Source organism: Theropithecus gelada, chromosome 4, assembly GCF_003255815.1.
Source record: "Theropithecus gelada isolate Dixy chromosome 4, Tgel_1.0, whole genome shotgun sequence".
In the NCBI taxonomy this organism is placed as follows: domain Eukaryota; kingdom Metazoa; phylum Chordata; class Mammalia; order Primates; family Cercopithecidae; genus Theropithecus; species Theropithecus gelada.
In genome coordinates, this window is record NC_037671.1 from 54338530 (window position 1) to 54358831 (window position 20302).

Genomic DNA, 20302 nt, shown 5'->3' on the forward strand with positions numbered 1-20302 from the left:
CTTTTAACACATATGAAAATATTTTTAAATATTTTTTGAAAGCATACCAAAATTGTAGGAAGAATATTTTTGATAATATTTATGCATTCTCAAGTATCTTTGAATAACCCCTTACATAAAAACAATTGTCATGTTAATGAAACCCTTTAAAGTAGATCAAATATAAGGATTTCTATGTAGTAAGTAGATTGCATTGCCAGATTAATACTAATTAATATATTAATTACACGTTAATTAATATAATACATATAATTATTAATAAGATCAATATGTTGATTGTATATTATTAATAGATAATGTTAATAATAGTCATAGAGATTTATTAGACTTCAAATACTGTGCTCATGGCACACTACATAAATCTAATTCCTCCCGTTGAGGAAGCACTGTCAGTCTCACTTTACAGATGAGGAAGCTGAGGCTGAAAGAGGTTAAGTAGCTTGCTCAAGTCACAGATGTCCAAGCCAGGCTGTTTCTCCCTGCACCCCTCCATAGCCAGCGACCTTGAAGATCGCAACATTGCATTTGTCTTACTCAGACTTCTCTCAGTCTCAACCTGTCCTTGGTTTTACCCAAATCCAATAGACTTTCTAAGGACCATTAATGGGAAATAAGCATCCTTTTGTCTCTTTAATGTGTTGAGTCATTTATGTTCAAATACTGCCCTACTCAGCAAAAGAAACTGAAAAAGAACCGTGATTGCTGTTTATGCTTTTCAGGCTACTTTTTTTACTGTTACTTAAGTCTGGAACACTTTTAAATGGTACTTGCTTCTCAGGACAAGGGAAAGGATATGTTAGTAATTTAAGGGTTTTGAGCATTTGTCCGATTATGAGGCAGGGCTGGGGTGTGGAATAAATCTTGTTTTCAATAACCTGTTGAGTGACATTTTATATCACCATTGGTCCGTTCTCCTAAGAAACTCAAGATATTCACATGTGTCATCTCATTAATCTTCAACCCATTCTTTGGTGGGCAGCTGGGGTTATACAACTGCTATTTACAGATAAGCGGCATGGGATCTGGTATAGGAATGAGGACAAAAAGCTGTTAATTTGGCCAATGTCACCCTGCACACAATTGGCCAAGTGACACACCACATCTCCTAATTCTTTCCATTAACGGTGCCTACTAAAGTCAAAAGATGTGGGTAGATAGGAAACTAAATAAATAATCTGGAAAAAAACCCACATGTAATTGTCATATAGACGCCCTTTGCCCTATGCAAAGCACAGAGAAACGTGTCTTTATGTTCTCCATCCCAGATTTTTTACCTACTATTTTTGTCTTGTCTGAAATATGTTGGTTTCGTCATAGTTTGTTTTTCCAGTATACCTTTCTCTCCATTTTCTAACGTGTTCCATGACTTTTCTTTCTTGTATCTTAAGCTAGATGTCCAGGAAAATGGGAAGAAGGTTTAGACAAGGCTTTCATCACAGATATTCCCATTTCGAACTTTCTCTCACTTTCAAAATTCTCTATTCATTCTAAATTGATAAGAATTTAGTTACCTGGACTCATGAATTGTCAAGTAATTGGTTATTAACATTTGTTTTTCTCCTGCAGATTTTGCAGTGAACTTTTAAGAAATCTTTTCACCCTACAAGGTTGGGCTTGGCAAAAGACAAAACAATTCACAGCCAAATGCTGGGGACAGTCTAATGAGATAGTTTACACTCTCTTGGCTGTCTCAAATCTTTTCCTTGGAAACCTTTTTCTTTTGTATTCCTTCATGAATGTATGAAGTTCAGCCTGGCTCATGAATAGCAAGTCTCTTAAAGCTGACTCTGTCTAGTTCTTTGAACATAAAACTAATGGTTCTTCTCATCGGTGCAAACCCTCACTCCTCACAACTCAAATGCCAACACTTTGGAGGATCTCCATCTGACAGATGTAACTAGTTAAAATGGACATTTACTCAGCTCTTAAGTTCCCTGGTTCTGTGAAAGAAATGAGGCATTTTTATTTTCTTAGAGGCACAGCCACACCTCCTTCCTTCTTTGACCAAGCTACCTCCCTGACATCAGCCCCCGAAACTGTGTGTTTGGTTGCCCACTGCCCCCAAACTTAGAGGAGGAAGGGTAGCCCCAACCTCTCACTTCTATAAAGCTCATACTTGACTATGGGAGAAAACAGTGTTTTCAGAGCAGAAGCTTATATAGCCATTGGATGGGATTAAATGAGCCATTGGATGATTCCCAAGGTCAGCCTGAAAGATTTTGACTTGGATGCTAGAGACATTTTCCTATTTTCCTAAGAAACAGTATGGTTTCTAAGCCAACTCCATCAATAACACCCCAAGTGCAAAGTCGCAGAAAGGATAAAGGTACACCAAGTCAAAAACCCATAGTGTTTCCTTTCCTTCCTTCTCAACATTTTTTTAACCTTCTAAGCCTCTCTCCATGGGTTGATCCAAAACTGTGCCTCCAATCTGATTAGTTTTTTTAAAAGAAGTACCATTCCCAAATATGATAATTAATTCATTTCTATTATCCTCATTTTTCTCATCTGTAAAATCAGATAAAATCACTACATTTCATAGAGTAGGCAGGATTCAAGGAGCTCACATATGCAAAACACTGAAATGATCCTGTTATAGAAAGCATACTTGTAAAAAGTTACCTCTTATTTTTATTACTGTGATTAAATATTTTTAACCACCCCAGCCAGTGCTGTGAGCCTCAAACCTTTTTTGGGGGCCAACTCTTCCTTTGGAATATGTTTGCCCATTTTCTGGCAGAGAATCAGATACCACAAAGTTCAAAACCCCATCTCCCTCCAGTCAGGGTGGCCGTCCAGACCCCGAGTGACTCAACAGCTGCCAATGTCCCTCACCCTTCCGTGGCTCAGGCCTCACAGACTGTGGGGCAGGTGATGGGCTAGGGGGAACAGAAGCCCGACAAAAGGATCCTTCCCACAATGAACAATGTGTGCTTGGAATGCTGCACGGGCAGCTGCTGCCCATCAACAAGCACCCAAGACAGACAGACAGACAGCAGGAAGTACAGGAGGACCAGTGTGTTTCTAAGCATGAGTGGCTCTCTGTGTGAATGTGGAAAATTTCTCTGTTGGATTCTCTCTTCTTTCTAATTTTCCCTTCACTGGATCCCAAACATTTAAAAACGATCACATCAAAATGCACAAAAACAGCAGCAGTGAATTAATTAGTAGCAATAACTAAGGACTGGATCGACTGTAGCTGCACGAGAATAAGCCAGGGAAACTTGGTGCTGTTTACCTGTGAACAAACAGTAAGGGAGGATTTGGTCCCAAGCAGCACTGCCACTCCTCACAACAGATTTATTTCAGGATGGTTTGGTTGGGGGGTATTTAGGATGAGTTGAGATCCCGTTGATCCTTCCCGCTAGGCGTTTCCTACCCAGGCAAGGAGGAAAGATGCTACAAGTGGCCCACATCTGAGATGCGGGCTGCTTCTGGATGACACTGCTTCCCGAGGCCACATGCTTCTTTATATCCCCATATGGATTACTTTGCTATGGAATGTAAGGAAGTGTGTGGTTTCGGCAAGTGACTCCTCGCTGGCCCCAGGGTACCACCCAGAGCACAGGCTTGGGGACCTTCCTCATCAGGGCTTTGTGCCAGCAAATATATCCCTCACCAAGGAAGCAAGAGCCTCTGAATCCCATCTAGGCTCCTCCTGAACACCCCTTTATTCCCTTCTTGAGGTGTGCTTGCTCAGCCCACGGTTTCAGGTATACTGACTGCTGTCCCACAGTCCCCACTGTGGCCAGTCTCCCAGACCTGGCTCCTCTGGCTAGCCTGGTGAGGAAAGGCATTTCCCCCAAAGGTTTTTAACAGAGTCAGCCTCCACCCTCCCAGCTCCTTCCTCTGGTCATATTGCTCCTGAAATGAGAGGTTTCTACGAACCAAACAGAATCATAATTTCTTTCAAGCCATGTGTATCATGTGCATTTCTCAGGGCTTGCACTGTACTGAGGCAGATGCTGTGAGTGAGGTTCAGGAAACCATAGTAAGTAACTCATCCTGGGTCACAGTCCCCTGACTCTGCTCTGCTGCCCTTTCCACTTCGCACCACAACCCTGTCACAAATGGACTCTGCAAGGTTGTTTGAGGAAAAGCCTTGAGATGCTAAAATAGCGATTAACTCAACTAATGGGCAAGTTCCTTTCTCCTCTCTTTCCTAAACCCCTGTGTTCCCAGCTGTGACTTCAAAGGGCTTGAACCCACACCAAGAAAGTGCTGAATCTACAGAGGGAAGCCTTGAGCAGGAGGGGAGGCTGCAGTCACCCAAGGCTCATGCCATCGATCCACAAAGAGTTTCAGAACAAGGGAGGAAGATGAAGGGGCCTCCCTCCCTCACTTAAACCCCCATTCCAGGATGGCTCCTGCATCCCATAGCTCTGACTCCTTGTTTTTAGGGTGAGTGCATGTGAGAGATTACAGCTGGGACCACACTACGTTTACACCATGAGTTCTTAAGCAAAACCACAAAAGGAAACCGAAGTGTGCCAAGATGCACAAGACAGGGCTGTCAAATGAAACTGAGCAGCAGCAGAACAAGGACACAGGAGAGGAGGAAAGGGAGGGAAGAAGGAAGGATGCACCACGTTTGCACAGGAGATGGCAGAGGAGTGCAGAGCAGCTGGCAATGAGGGGCCCCCTGCCCTCAGAAGCGACAGCAACCACAGCACTGGGCCAAGGCTCCCCACTGCCCCAACTGGGCTCAGTAACACCTGTGACACAAGCCTCCCACCTCTTCCAGAAACCAGACAGTTATCTAGTGGCCTTTAAGGGCATAAAACCTGTACTTTTCGGGGGGGTGGAAGGAACTTGGAAGAACACGGTAAATTACCAGAGATGGGACAGCTACAGAACTGAGCACAGAGACTTCTCACTTTAGATTAGTGGTCCTTCAGTTGGAGACAATGTCGTTCCCCAGGGGCATTTGGCAATGTCTAGAGACATTCTCAATTGTCACAACTTGGGGGTTCCTGGCATCTAGGGGTTGGGAACCAGGGATGCTGCTGAACATCCTACGATGCACCAAACAGCCACCCCCCACCCTCCAACACGCAGCAGAGAAATATCCAGCCCAAAATGTCAATATGCTAAGGTTGAGAAACCTGACTTTTTTGATAGTGGCGCTGTGAATAAATAAAGTCTCTGACATCGACATATTATGGCACGTTATGTTTTCCAATGAAAATTACTGTCCTTCATTCTAAAATCTTTGGTCTTCATGTCCGCAAAACAGGCAGATAGCTCAAGGTTGTGTTTCTTTCCAATGACATTTTCCCTTTCCTAAATCACACCAGTTCTAATGATACACTTCCTTTTCCTACCCTGGAGATTAATTTCATGTCCTCTGCTCAGAAGCTTGGGGTATGTTGTATGGGTGGCTGTGCTGCTGGGGGTGGGGCAGGATGTGAGTAAAGAAGAGAAGAGAGAGATGGTGGGAGAAAGTGTCCAGAATTGAAGAAACTGCACAAAAAGAGGTTTGTTATTCTGGCTGGCAAGCTGTACACATGTGCTTTTCAGTCCTGATTTCAGACCATCGGGCTGCCCTCTGCCCCCACAGCTGCCTGCTCCCTTGCTCCCCAGGAGGAGCTGGAGAAGGAGCAAAGGTTAGCCAGTGGAAGAGCTGGCAGGCAGTAGCTTCAAGACAGCTATGTCACTGGCAGGAGGAGGAAGAAGGTAAGATACCAGGACTCTGGGGCTGGGAGGACACACACCAAGGAGGAGAGGACAAGCGAAGAGAGAAGCTTCAGCATAACCCTGCACAGACCACTCTAGAACCAAGCCATGTTCTGTGGTGCCCTGCTTTCTCACCACCACCATCACTGTGGGCTTTTACCTCGTTGTCATTTCTACAGTGCCTTATCGAGTGCTTTGATGTCTGGAATATCTTATTTATTCCATACAGAGCTCCCAAGCTGGAGTCCATCTTGCAGAAGTTGACTTGGCTGGTTAAACTCGTTCTGTGTTTCCTGATCAGCAGTTTCAACAATTTCAGGGATGAAATGCAAACACCTGCAGCTGAGGAAGGGAAACATGTAAAGGACAGGCTGGAGTTGAGAGTGAAATTCTTGGCCTCCAAAGCACTCAGGATTGTCTCTAGGACTTTCCCACACCCCTGACACTGTCCATGGTGCCCACTAGGGACGCAGTGCACCTTTCCTTCCTCGTCATTAAGCCTTGCAACAAGTAGGCAGAGTAGATACAACCTTCTCCTGCTGTACAGATGTAGAAACTCAGGTTAAAAGATGTTCTGTAACTTCCTAGAAGCAAAAGAGCCAGGAAAGCATTGTTAGGATTTGAACCCAGATAAGTGTGACTCCAAGGCTACAGGCATGCCACTTAATTTTACTTGTCTTCGTCAGGAAGAGGAAATAAAAGGGCTGCAATGCCTAGCCCCAAGGGAGGACAATTTTCTAACGTCATTCAAACTATCCTTCTGCCTACCTCTTTTCCCATCTGCTCCCATACATTGTGAAGACTGGCAGGCCACCTTTCTGGGGAGTGTCTTCTTCTTAGTCAGCTCTCTCCCCCAGCTCACACCTCCCTAGAAACAGAGAGAAACCAGTGGGTCTCCTGTTAGTTCAGTGGTTCTCAAACTTGAGCTGCATCAGAATCACCCAAAGGGCAGGTTATAGCACTAATTTCTGAGCCCTACTTCCAGATGTTTTGGGCTAGTAAGTGTTGCCATTCTTTTATAAGGCCAACATACAAATCCAGAGTTCTCCTTTAAAATCTGCAGGAATCAAAGATTTCCCCACCTCCTTTGAGAAACAGTTTAGTCAATGCTACCCTCTTGTTAAACCAAACAACCTCAATGTCTATGGCTGGGAGAATAAATAAATTACAGTATATTCACACAGTAGAAAACCGTAAAGCAATGAAAATGAATAAACTGCTGCTACCACATCAATATGGATGAATCTTGCAAATATCATTTTAAATGAAAATATCAAGTCACAAAACAATACCTATGATACAATGCCATTATACACTAAAATATGCATATATATTGTTTAGAAATATATGCATAAATGATAAAAATATAAAGAAAAATATTAAAATTATAAGAAAAAATAAATTCAGTGTGATTGCTACCTCTCGGGGGAAACATAAAGAAATACATTGGAAAAAGCATTCAGTACAAAGAAAGCAGTAGTATAAAACAGTAAAAAATAGTTCTTTTTAAAAGGTAGATCGTTGGACCAGGCACGGTGGCTTATGGCTGAAATCCTAGCACTTTGAGAGGCTGAGATGGGTGGATCATCTGAGATCAGGAGTTTGAGACCAGCCTGGCCAACATAGCAAAACCCCATTTCTACTAAAAATACAAAAATAGCCGGGCGTGGTGGCAGGTGTCTGTAATTTCAGCTACTCAGGAGGCTGAGGCAGGAGAATCACTTGAAACAGGAGGCAGAGGTTGCAGTAAGCTGAGATCGCGCCACTGCACTCCAGCCTGGGTGACAAAGCAAGACTCCATCTCAAAAAATAACAACAAAAAAAAAGTAGATCGTTGTTTATGGGTTTTGGTTTTACCACTATGTACCATCACTTACATATTATAAATATTATTGTATAACTATATCATATTTGAATTAAAAATAAAATTTAAAGAAATTAAAATGTTAAGCATTCAGAGAATATATGCCAAAATGTTACATTTCTTTTGGAAAATGGGAAGAGGACGCATTACAGCATACTGTCATTTTCCATATTCTATAATTCTATATCGTATTTGTTCTTCATGATGTTTCTATTTGAAAAAAGAATGAAGATTAAAGAAAAAAATAGGCCGGGCGCGGTGGCTCAAGCCTGTAATCCCAGCACTTTGGGAGGCCGAGACGGGCGGATCACAAGGTCAGGAGATCGAGACCATCCTGGCTAACACAGTGAAACCCCGTCTCTACTAAAAAATACAAAAGACTAGCCGGGCGAGGTGGCGGGCGCCTGTAGTCCCAGCTACTCGGGAGGCTGAGGCAGAAGAATGGCCTGAACCCGGGAGGCGGAGCTTGCAGTGAGCTGAGATCCGGCCACTGTACTCCAGCCTGGGCAAGAGAGCCAGACTCTGCCTCAAAAAAAATAAAAATAAAAATAAATTGAAGTCATGCAATGCGAAATATAAATTATGTATGATTTGTATGTACAAATCATATGAGATGTATGTACAAATCATGTGAGAGGACCTTCTGGACAAGGCAAGCTCTTGGCATTTGATAGATGCTAATGCTGCTTCTTTTTGCATTACAGGTTTAGACAACTGATGCTTGAGACACACCAAGGTACCTGCACACTAGAGGCTGCAGTCACCTCAGAAGAAAGATGCCCCCTGCTCTGGCTGGTCAAACGGAACCAAGTCCGTCTTCCTGAGAGGTTTGGTCCCCTTCAACCAGCTACAGCAGGGCTGGCAATGCCCAGTCCTTGGAGAAACAGAAGAGATTCAACTGCGACTGAAATTGCCTACTAAAACTTGCCTTGAGAAAACAATTCTGGTTTTTTCACCATACTTTCATACCCCTAGAAAGGAAGGGAAAAGGAGTCCTGGAGTCAAAAGTGAGCAAGATTTTAATGCTCAACACACACTGTTCCGTGCCTTTGCACTCGCAGCTACAGCCACTCACATGCTTTAGACACACACACAGTCAGGAAAGAGTTTGAGGATGGAGACTGTACCAACCCTAAGTCAGCTGGGGGAAGAGCATGAGACATAGAAGACAGGGCTCCTGCTCACTAGGGGCTAACAGTCTAAGGAAAGAAATTAGACATGTAAATATGGCGTGATCCAATTAAATTGCAAGTCATAGCATGGCTAGTTGCAAGGCCTACTTCTTCTTACCTATCCCACCAAATATGCCTAGCACATTATGTATCAGCAAGTCTCTATTGATCTATTCAGCCCAAGAAATCTATTCACTAAGCAATCACTTCTCAGTTCCCTGATCTGTAGAATGGGGATAATCGTACCTGTCACACCAGGCACAGTGGCTCATCCTAAAATCCTGGCATTTGGGGTGGCTGAGACAGGGGATCGCTTGAGGCCAGGAGTTCCAGATCGGTGTGGTCAACATAGCAAGATGCTGTTTCTACCAAAAAAAAAAAATTTTTTTTGTTTTAATTAGCTGGATGTGGTAGTGCACACCTACAGTCCTAGCTACTTGGGAGGCTGAGGCAGGAAAATGACTTAAGCCCAGGAGATGGAGGTTGCGATGAGCTAAGTTCTCATAATTGCTACCTTTTACTTAGGGAGAATTCTGACCTGTCCTTCCAATTTATCTTTTAAGATGTGTGTCTTTTATGGTGTGTGTCTGGAACTTAGATAGTAATAAGTAAACATTTGGGTTTTAAATTCTATAGACATGTGTGTTCACATGCTGTATTCTGACACAAATGGGGTAGCATAAGTGCCTAGAGCCCACCACAGCGACCTCAGAGGAGAACACAGAGTTTACTTGCACAAATCTTTGCATTCAGGAAGACCTGGGTTTGAATGCTGACCCTCTAATTTATTAGCTGTGATATATCCTCTCTGCAGCTCAGTTAACATTGCACGAGCCTTAGTTTACTCATCTGTAAAATGGGGACAATGATACCAACCTCAGTTACCATAAGGTTTAAAACAGACAGGGTTAAGAAAAAGCCAAATATAAGCCCTCAAGAAATGGTAGCTGTTGTTTTACTGTTGTAAATAGGGACAGCACAAGGACAATGCTGTGTCCACAGGCACTCGTATGTGGAAGAGAAGAGCCAAATTTAAAAAAACAAAAAATAGGAGAAGAATTCAAAAAATAAACAAAGGTTCGCTGTAGGGTTTTGTTTTTGTTGTTGTTTTGTTTTTGTTTTTGTTTATTTTTTTGAGACAGGGTCTCACTCTGTTGCCCAGATAGAAGTACAGTGGCACTATCTTGACTCACTGCAACCTCTGCCTCCCAGGCTCAAGCAGTTCTCCTGCCTCAGCCTCCCAAGTAAGCTGGGATTACAGGCACACACCACTACCACCCAACTAAGTTTTGTATTTTTAGTAGAGACAGGGTTTCACCACGTTGGCCAGGCTGGTCTTGAACTCCTGACCTCAAATGATCCACCTACCTTGGCCTCCCAAAGTGCTGGGATTACAAGTGTGAGCCACCATGCCTGGCCTATAGGGTACTTTTATATTCCAACTACTATTAATTCTACTAGCATGTAGCATATATGCATTCATCCTAGTATATATGACTAGTATATAATATGCTTTACTTTTTAAAAATGCTTCATACATGAGACTGATCTTACCATCTTCAATATCCTGTCTGGAAAGCCTTCATTTGTGAGTGCTGTTGAGATCACATGTCCTCCCGAGTAGGACGTGGAGTGTGAAGGCCATGGAGTGGGTGTTCCAAAGGGCAGCACAGAATGGAGTTTAGCTTTAGGTGTTGGGGACACACTACCTGGGCTCAAGCCCCAGCTCCCCTCTCTCCAGCTGTGCCACTTGAGCAAGTTGCTTGACCTCTCTGAGTCTGGGTTTCCTCATCCGTAGAGTAGAATATTGATAATAATATCTACCTCATAGAGTTTTTTATGAGAATAAAATGAATACATGTAAAAGCCTGAAACCAGTATTGGGTACATAATAATACATTCTTAAGAAGAGTCTTTATTTTTGACAATGTACCTGAAATGTTTCTGAAATTAAGTTGGCATTCAATAAAAACTTGTTCACTAAAAGATCAGCTTATTTGTTTATTTTAAGCACAAACTATGGGATCATGTAATTTTTGGTTCAACTATTTCTACTTATCTCTTTCAATGCAGCACACTTGTTCAAAGCAGTAGTAAGATGTCAGGGGAAGGATGGCGACAGGCTTCTCTCTGCTTCCCAGTTCTGTGGTGAGATGGAACTTCCCTGCGAATCAGGCGTATGCCTCTGGGAGTAGAGCAGGGTGATCTTGAAGCGCAATCGCAGAACTGTCACCCGGAAGTCACCTGGCAGAACAGAAAACAAAAGTGATATGACTAAATACCAGCCGTCCTTAACAGGAGGGATCTTTTCTGTCCGGAAGGGCAGAGGTCATGTAGGTAAAGATTAGATAAACAATGCTAGGTACAGTTAAAAGGAGTTTAAAGAAAGGGTCACTTTCATATTTGGGATTTTATGGCTAAAACGCCTGATAAAACTGGACAAGACCATATAAGGTTAAGACTAAATAATTTCTTCTTCTCTGTTAGAAAGAAACCAGCCAGGCCAGGCATGAGGGTTCATGTCTATAAATCCCAGCACTTTGGGAGGCCAAGGCTGGCAGATCACTTGAGCTCAGGAGTTCAAGACCAGCCTGAGCAAAACCCCATCTCTACAAAAAATACCAAAAATGAGCCGGGCACAGGGATGGGGACACTGAGGTGGGAGGATCGCTTGAGCCCAGGAGTTTGATTGAGGCTGCAGTGAGCTGCAATGGCACCAGTTCACTCCAGCCTGGGTGACAGAGTGAGACCCTATCTCAAAAACAAAAGATAAAAAAAGGAAGGAAGGAAGAGGGAGGGAGGGATGGAAAGAAGGAAGGAAGGAAGAGGGAGGGAGGGATGGAAAGAAGGAAGGAAGGAAGGAAGGAAGGAAGGAAGGAAGGAAGGAAGGAAGGAAGGAAGGAAGGAAGGGAGGGAGGGAGGGAGGGAGGGAGGGAGGGAAGAAGATAAAGGAAAGGAAGGAAGCAGACAGAAAGGAATAAAGAAAAAGAAAAGGAGATGAGGGGAGGGAAGGGGAGGGGAGCAAGCTAGCATACTTCTGGCAAGGGCTGGAGAACACGAGTGAACATTGTCATCCAACTTTCTACCCACCTCCTTGACCTCAAGGGTCTTTGCACAACACATCTTTGAAGGCCACAGGATGGAAGGAGTTCTAGTCATAGCCTGCCTCCAAAGTCAAAATATCATCCTGTCCCCTCTTATTCACTCTTGGAGAATTCAACTTCCATTCACATTTCTGTCTGATTTTCCTTAAACCAGGAGGGGAGCAAATGTACTCCTGTTGCCACTCACCACTATAAAAACAGACAGAACCTTTAAGAAAACATGTTTTCTGGTAAGTTTGAATGACCTTGATATCCATATTCAAAGGTTCCACAAACCCAAACTCTCCATTTCAGTAAGAAATCAAGAGGAATCAGAGAATGGGGACTGCTGCCCACGGGCTGCGGTTGCTCATCCTGCCACAGCCCCTCTTCAGGGCAGAAATCTAGGTTAGGCCACCCAGTGGGGCATGTGGTTTTGTGATTGCTGCTGTGTCCCTTTATGTGTGTTCCTGTATGATCATCAGTCCTGTGCCAGTAAGTAGCGGCCCATGACGTCACACTGGTCAAACATGACTCTTGGTCACCCGTCAGAATGGACCTCACCCCCACATCTGGTGAGTGTTACGAGGAAAAAAATGACAGCACAGGCATGCTGAAGGAGCTCTTCCCCGGAAGGAGTTGACGGAGTTGACGCAAAATAGTGCAGGGCTATCTAACTGGCAGGAATCCAGACAAACAAGAAAATCCCATTAGTTCAGTCCATCAAAGAGTTTCTTTCTGATGGTAATTTCCAGGGCTGGCAAGGCTGTTAGACAACAGGCAGCTCATACATAGCCAGGAGTGAATATAGGTCTATACTCTTCAAAGCATCATTTATCAATACATATGCATCAAGGAGGCTATTATCTTCTCTGCCCAGAATCATCTTCTCTTTCTCTGTTAACAGCTCAGTCTCCCTTCCTTGGCTATTTTTTTTTTTTTTTTTTTTTTTTTTTGGTGATGGAGTCTTGCTCTGTCGCCAGGCTGGAATGCAGTGGTGCAATCTCAGTTCACTGCAACCTCCACCTCCAGGGTTCAAGTCATTCTCCTGCCTTGGCCTCCCAAGTAGGTGAGACTACAGGCGCCCACCACCAGGCCCAGCTAATTTTTGTATTTTTAGTAGAGACGGGGTTTCACCATGTTGGCTAGGATGGTCTCAATCTCTTGACCTCGTGATCCACCTGCCTCGCCCTCCCAAAGTGATGGGATTACAGGCGTGAGCCACTGCGCCCAGCCCCCTTGGTTATTCTAAAAATTACCTCTCCCTCCCTCCATTCACTATGTTTCCACAAGAACCCTTACAACCATGCACCTTTCTCTAACTTAAGCCATCCTAGTGAGCCCTTTCATGGGAGTTCGGATTATTGGTCTGTAAAAATTAAAGCTGTATTTCCTAGGAAAGCTAAAATAGAAAGATGTGAAGCTTCAAAACTATTCCCAGTATTTCTTGATAGTGCTCGGTAAGAGAGAAGAATGAACCAATTACATAAAAAGAAGCCAAAGAGAGAACAGATACAGAGCCCCGGAGGTATTTCAGTCCTGGACATGGCTGTTCCCAAGGCCCAGTTCCTATATTCTGTATCCCTTTTTACCTACAGCACTTAACACTGAAATTACATCATTTGCAAACAAAAGTGCCCTAACTCATATAGCATCAAATATATACCCTTTGACACTCTGCAGTTTATTCTAAAGACATATTGTTAACTCACAAAAGCAAACTAACATGATCCATTTCTGTCTTTAAGAAAAATATATGCACATATGTGCTAAGAAAAATATGGAAGAATCTAGACCAAAGGTCCAACAGTAAATATTCCTAGACAATGGATTTTTGAAGGAAAGCCTCTCTGAATTTTCTAAATTTTGCCCAACTAGCATATATTACTTGTAACAAAAAGTAAGCCACAGAGATTTTTTTATTTTTATGTTTTTTATTTTTCCCAAAGCTATACATGTACAAGGTTTAAATTTTTAAAGCTTATAATGTAAAATAGTAGTCCCCTGCCCTACCCTCAATTTCCAACTCTCAGTGCTATCCAAATTTAAAACAATAAAAATATGTAAGGAGAGAACATGGGTCACTATGGGAGATGAAGTTTGACAGCCTGCTGTGAATCAGATCTTACCATCCTTGCTGTACATCTGGCCATTCCTTCGCCTGATGTCTCTTTCAAAAACAAGGCTGAGTTTTACCCTAACTCACCATTCACTGAATCACCATTCAGTGTCCCCCTAAATCCCTACAGACACGGAGAGCTGGGGGAAGGGTCAGTGGAGTCACCTTAGACACTATGTCATCCAAGACCCCGTGTGGTCCCTGCTCTGACCATTCTCTACGCCAGGGAAACATGATCCATGCACATCCTTGACAGAACCTTGTTCTGAACACGCTCCTTTATGCCCCATATAAATCCCCCCTACTGCTATGTAAACCCATTTCCTCTTGAATTTTTCTCTGGGGAAACTAAGAATAGCTGCATTTTCATCCACCCCAAAATAATTTTCAGTTCTTTTGTCATAGAAGGCCAATAAGTGGGTCTCAAGTACTTAGAGTTTTCAACTGAAATATCAGGAATTATTGTTCTCTTAATAGAAAAAAGTATTATAAATAGAAATTACACTTATGAACCACACTTCCAAGATACAGAAGCCGAAGTACTCACATCCAAACTTCCTGACATTCCACAGCTTGACTCATCGGACCACACCCAGGTATCAGGTTGGTGCAAAAGTAATTGCGTTGTTGCAGTTACAATTACTTTTGCACCAATCTAATAGTTTCTTCACAAAAAACTTAAATTCTTCCATAGATAGAAACAGAATCAATATATATAAATATATAAGTACATATTCACATATACATGTATACACACACACACACACACGGAGAAAGAGTAAAATAGAAACAGATGTATTGCAGGGAATTGGCTCATGTGACTACAGAAGCTGACAAGTCCCAAAATCTGCAGAAAGCTGAAGACCCAGGAGATCCAATGATGTAATTCCAGCCCAACATTAGTCAAGCAGGACGAATTCTCTCTTACTTAGGGGAGGGTCAACATTTTTTATCTATTTGGGCCTTCAGCTTACTGGATGAGGCCCACCCACATTATGAGGGCAATCTGCATTACTCAGTCCACCAATTTAAACATTCATCTCATCCCTCTCAGAAACACCCAGAATAACACTTAATCAAACTTCGGTGCACTCTGTAGCCCAGTCACGTTAACACGTTAACCATCACAACAGGCTTTTCTTCCAGTTAGTCCAAAAGACAGAATCATTTCTGTTTTCTCGTAATTCAAAGGGGGGGGGGGGAAATCTACATGAGAAAATAAAAAACCTCATGTATCTTTAATGTTGCTGTTTAAAATTTCTTTACTTCTCTCTTTGCTCATATTAGCCCGAGTATCTAAAATTTTATTGTGACCATTTTGACACAGCTGTTTTGACCCCAGTGATTTGGACACTTATACCCATTTCATGTCTTTTTAAGAACAAACCACTAACTTTTCAACTTTTCCTTATTATCAAGTTACACAAATGGCCACATTACCTCTCTCTGAACCTCAATGAACAACAGATCCCACTCCATCCCCGGACTTCCTCCAATCTCAAATTTTTACCTGCCTCTCTGGGGTTGGTTGCGGAGGAGGCATGCAGTGAAGGTAACGTGGGCAGATTACCTGAGCTTGCTTTTTATAATAAAGCTAAAGACCCCATGCCTCCTTTTTCAGTTCTCATTGAAATAGACCAGCAGCAACATCACAATGGCTTTTAAAAATATCCCTTCAATCATCACACATAAAACCTCAGCTACTCAGGAAGTGCCTGAAGGAACAGGTTTCAGTGGTGTTTGACAGCCTTTAGAGGGCAATCAAATTCTGACCAGTGGCATCCTCTAAGTAATGTGCACGTTTCCTGCCTTTGTGGGCTTTGTGGAGAAGAACCATTGGTCAGAGAGATTCCACCCAGTGCCCTAAGCTCACAGCAATGCCCTTGGAACCGCTTGACCCTGCTTGGCTCAGCTGTTTCACATATGTGACAGCCCTCATGGCCTCTGTCTCTTCATCCCACTTCCCCCAGCCCCCGTCATTCCACATCCTCTTCCAGAACCAGCAACTGTGGGCACCTTGGAGAACTGGAAAAACGCCACCCCAATAAAACAACCACCTGTTGACTAGCTTTTCCTGGGCTTCAACCTCCCTAATCAAGGACACTCAGTAAAACGTGTTGGCCAGAGTGACCCACTGTTCTGCTTGACTCATCCAAACTGGAATGTCCCACAGCAGCAAGGGGCACCCACAAGAATAAAGCACTTTCATTTACAATGAAGAAAAGCTCTCTTCCCTGCCTGTGGCAGTGGACAGCACTCACCCTGCCCGCAAACACACACACACACACACACACACACACACACGTGTAGGGTAAAGAAAGTCCAGAGAAGGAAAGAGAAAGGGAGTCCTTTTAAAAATAAGCTTCTTATATTACAGACATTCCTCTGGCTTCTGGCATTTCCAAGTGGCAAATGGCACTTCTCGGCACTCTGTACTGAAGCTCATCAATGTGTTTTATTCATGACCACACATACGTGTGCAAGGAGTGGGTGTGCTGGGGCAGGAGGGTATGAGAGGGGGTGCAAAAGAGTGGAGAAAGAAGGATGGAGGAGAGTATGGTGGAAAAAGAAATATTTTATTAAAAATACCGAAAGCAAATACTGTATTCCTGAACTGTATATTTTCCAAAAAACTAGTTGCATGTTGGCAAGTAGCATCTTTTTATTTAATCCACAGAATGCTTTTCAATGAAGAAAAAGGACTCCAAAAGAGTCCCAAGGGGAATTGGCTTGAAGAATTATCAAGAAGCAAACATTTAGAAAACAAAAACCCAATGGAAAGTGTAAACACTAAAAAAATTATCTGTGTGTTACTAGTTCCGGGTATGTCTCTTTGTTATCTTATTTTCCTCTCTCACTTCTCTTTGTCCCTCCCTGCCTCCATCTCGCTGGGTCTCCCTGGGAGGCCCTGCCTTCATTGTGTACATCATAACGAGTCACAGTATCATCAGGCTGGGCCGAATCTCTGAGCATCACTCCCAGGAGGGAGCCTTGGTTCCTTCAGTCCCAGGGACACCACCTAGCCCAGTCCTTCAATCATTTACAAGAATGTTGCTGAGTCCTTCCAGCCAGAGCTGCCAAGCTTCAAACTGCTAAAATAGTGGAGGAACTGAGCCAACAAACCTTCCCTCTGCATCAGCTTTAGGTGGGGAGTAGGGGGAGGTAAATAAAACCAGACCAGGAAAAAGCCAAGAGCATCCGGGAGTGAGAGCTGACATGACTACAAGCTGGGGCCTGTGTAGAGCACCCTATTTCTACGGAACTCACCCAGTATGTGTTGGTCATCATTTACGCCACTCCTACTTCCCCCAAAGAACACAGACTGTAGACACTTGGTATTACAGTTTTGACTCTTCATCAGTGACTCCAAAAGTCCATGATGTACTCATTTATAATTTAACTGAAACAGAAATCTGTGCTCCCTCTGAGGCTGTTGTGTAGAAGTGAGTCATTTAGGAAGTGAGTGAGTCCCAGCAGGCTACCCTGCACCTGCCTCTCAGCTTTAAGGGTTCTCATTTCATTCACAATCTCATTTAATCCTGAAAACAACCTAGCTGATGGCTGTCTTTATCGGCATGTTGAAGATGATGAGCTGGCAAAATCAAATGCTTCAATCAGGTACTTGAGATTTAGATAGTCTCAAAGATTTTAGAGCACTTAACAACATAGAGTCAGAGTATGGTCTGAAATAGGTACATAAGAGAAGAACCTAGAACTTGGGAAAAGATGGTCACTGCTATCGGCATTAAACCTAGCCATGAGCTTCCAGAATGGCAGCTGAGGCAAGGAGGAAATACAAAAACGTTCAATCAACTAAGTAGCTTAGCATTTCAGTCTTCATGTTATTGTTTACTGAATCATCTATATTTGGTTGTTAGATAGATACATGCTGAAAGACACTTATTCAAAGAGTAAGGGCTCATCAGAGTTTGAGCTTTTGTCTCATGGGTCAGTTCCCTCGCTGGAATCCAAGTGACAAATCTCACCATTCACCTCATACTAACACATCATTGCTACTAAAACATGTGTGGTCATCAGTGAAATTATTTACTTCAAAGGTTTATCAAAGAGGACTACTTCTTAGAGTTGTTTTTACGTTTTAAAAAATTACAAAATGGTGTTAAATGTACCCCCCAAAATACCTCAATGGATGGCCAAGAAAAGAAACAGGACAATTCACTAGTAGCCAGCATGCCAAATGATCATAAAAATTTCCAAGGACCATATTCTTCTTATTAATATGTTTTTCTTATAAATGTATTTGTGATAAATATAATAATAAAACAAGAATGTTAAATGAACATAAATGGTAATCTAGAACCACCAAGAAGCCTCTACAGGTGAATGTTACCAAAACAGAGTTAATACTCACTTTAAAGACTGCCCAGAAAATAGAAACAGAGAAAATGCTACCCAATCCATTTTATGAGACTAGTGTAATCTTCATTCTGAAACCATTTACAAACTACACAAACAAGATTTTTCTCTCATTTTTAGTTTTGAGTACGAATGTGATCATCCTGGGTAGAATACTTGCCAATCAAATCCAAAGAGTAATAAAACAATGATAATATATCATGATCAAGAAGACTTCCTCCCTCAAGAAATATGAAAGATAGTTCATTTTTAAAATCTGTTAATGTAATCTACCACACCAATCGATTAAAACAGCAAAATCATCTAATTATTTCAATAGGTGCAGAAAAGGCATCTGATAAATTTCATCAACTATTTATAACCTTTAAAACAACTCTTAACAAATTAAGTTGATATTTCAAATTGGTAAAAGTTATACACCAAAAATCAGCAGCAAATAACACTTCATAGAGAAACTTTGATGCATTTTCTTTAAGATCAAGTACAAGGTAAAGAATCCCCCTCCTTCCCCGGCCGGGCGCGGTGGCTCACGCCTGTAATCCCAGCACTTTGGAAGGCCTAGGTGGGCGGATCATGAGGTCAGGAGATCAAGACCATCTTGGCTAACACGGTGAAACCCCATTTCTACTAAAAATACAAAAAATTAGCTGGGCGTGGTGGCAGGCGCCTGTAGTCCCAGCTACTCGGGAGGCTGAGGCAGGAGAATGGCGAGAACCCAGGAGGCGGAGCTTGCAGTGATTCGAGACCGTGCCACTGCACTCCAGCCTGGGCGACAGAGCAAGACTCCGTCTCAAAATAAATAAATAAATAAATAAAAATATTTTAAAAAAGAATGCCCCCCAAATCACACCCCCCACCCCCACACACACACACTACTATTTCAAACATGGAATTAGAAGTCTCAAACAACATTGGGTAGGGGAGAAAAGAGGTTTAAACATTGGAAAGGAAGAGATAAAACTATCATTGTAGATGGTATGATTATCCCACAAATAAATACCAACAGAATCAACAGATAATCTATTAGAAAATAAAAAAAATTAAAAAGAGAATTCAGCAGAGTGGATGGATACAAGATCAGGCATTAAAAAAAAAAAAGCAGTAACATTTCTTTAATATCAGCAATAACCAACTGCAAAATATGTTTTGAAAATTAGATACCATTTGGAGTTGTACCAAAACCATGCAGTATTTTAATTGAGAAGTTCTCCTTGAAGAAAACTTTTAAACCCAATAAGGGACAGAGAGAATGATCTGAATACATGGAGAGGCATTCTTTGGACTGGATGTTTGATATCATATAGCAGACAATTCTTCCCATTAACCTGTACATTTAATGTAATCTCAAATGAAATTATATTTGAGTTACTTTTTTAACAGATCAATTACATTTAGTCAGAAATTAATGGAAGAATTAATATCAACAGTTGGTTAAGTCAACCTATAAAATAAGATAGGTACCTTGCCCTAATAGTTAATAAAACCATAGTTTAGTGCAGTATTAATACAAAACAGAACAATAAACTAATGAAAAATATTAGAGAGACTAGGGACAGTTCCATACACATAGAAAAACTTAATGTAAGATTTTTTAATAGTCCCATAAATCAATGCAGAAAAAAACGCAGTATTATGAAGATGGTGTAGAGAAAATTGGCTCATTTTATGGAAAGCAATGAAACCAGATTTCCATCTAACATCACAATCAAAGGTAAACTCCAGGTGGAGTAGAGTTAAATATGAAAAGTAAAGCTTTAAAGTTAATAGAAGAAAATGTAAAAGGACACCCTTGATGCCTAGTGGAGAAGCACTTTTAAAAATCTCCAACCATGAAACAAAAATATGGATGAGTTTGATTATATCAAAATTATGAATTTCTGTTCAATAAGAAACACCCATGCAAACACCAACAAATAGACCTTTGATTCAGAGATCTTTTCAAAGTATAAAACAGGTACTGTAAGTCTAAACAACTAATATTTATAATACACAAGTAAATTCCACCATTCAA

The 20302-nt window shown here is 42.0% G+C and overlaps 1 protein-coding gene across 1 annotated transcript; it reads right to left on the bottom strand.

Annotated features, from left to right (window-relative positions):
• Positions 1-3305: 3305 nt before the first annotated feature.
• On the bottom strand, positions 3306-11835 carry LOC112622583. Its single transcript, XM_025382339.1, has 5 exons — positions 11748-11835; positions 10267-10499; positions 6445-6544; positions 5837-6018; positions 3306-3494 (listed from the first exon to the last, which is right to left on the bottom strand). Exons 1-5 carry the CDS (start codon positions 11833-11835, stop codon positions 3306-3308), a joined length of 792 nt encoding a protein of 263 aa, XP_025238124.1.
• Between the last annotated feature and the right edge of the window lie 8467 nt (positions 11836-20302).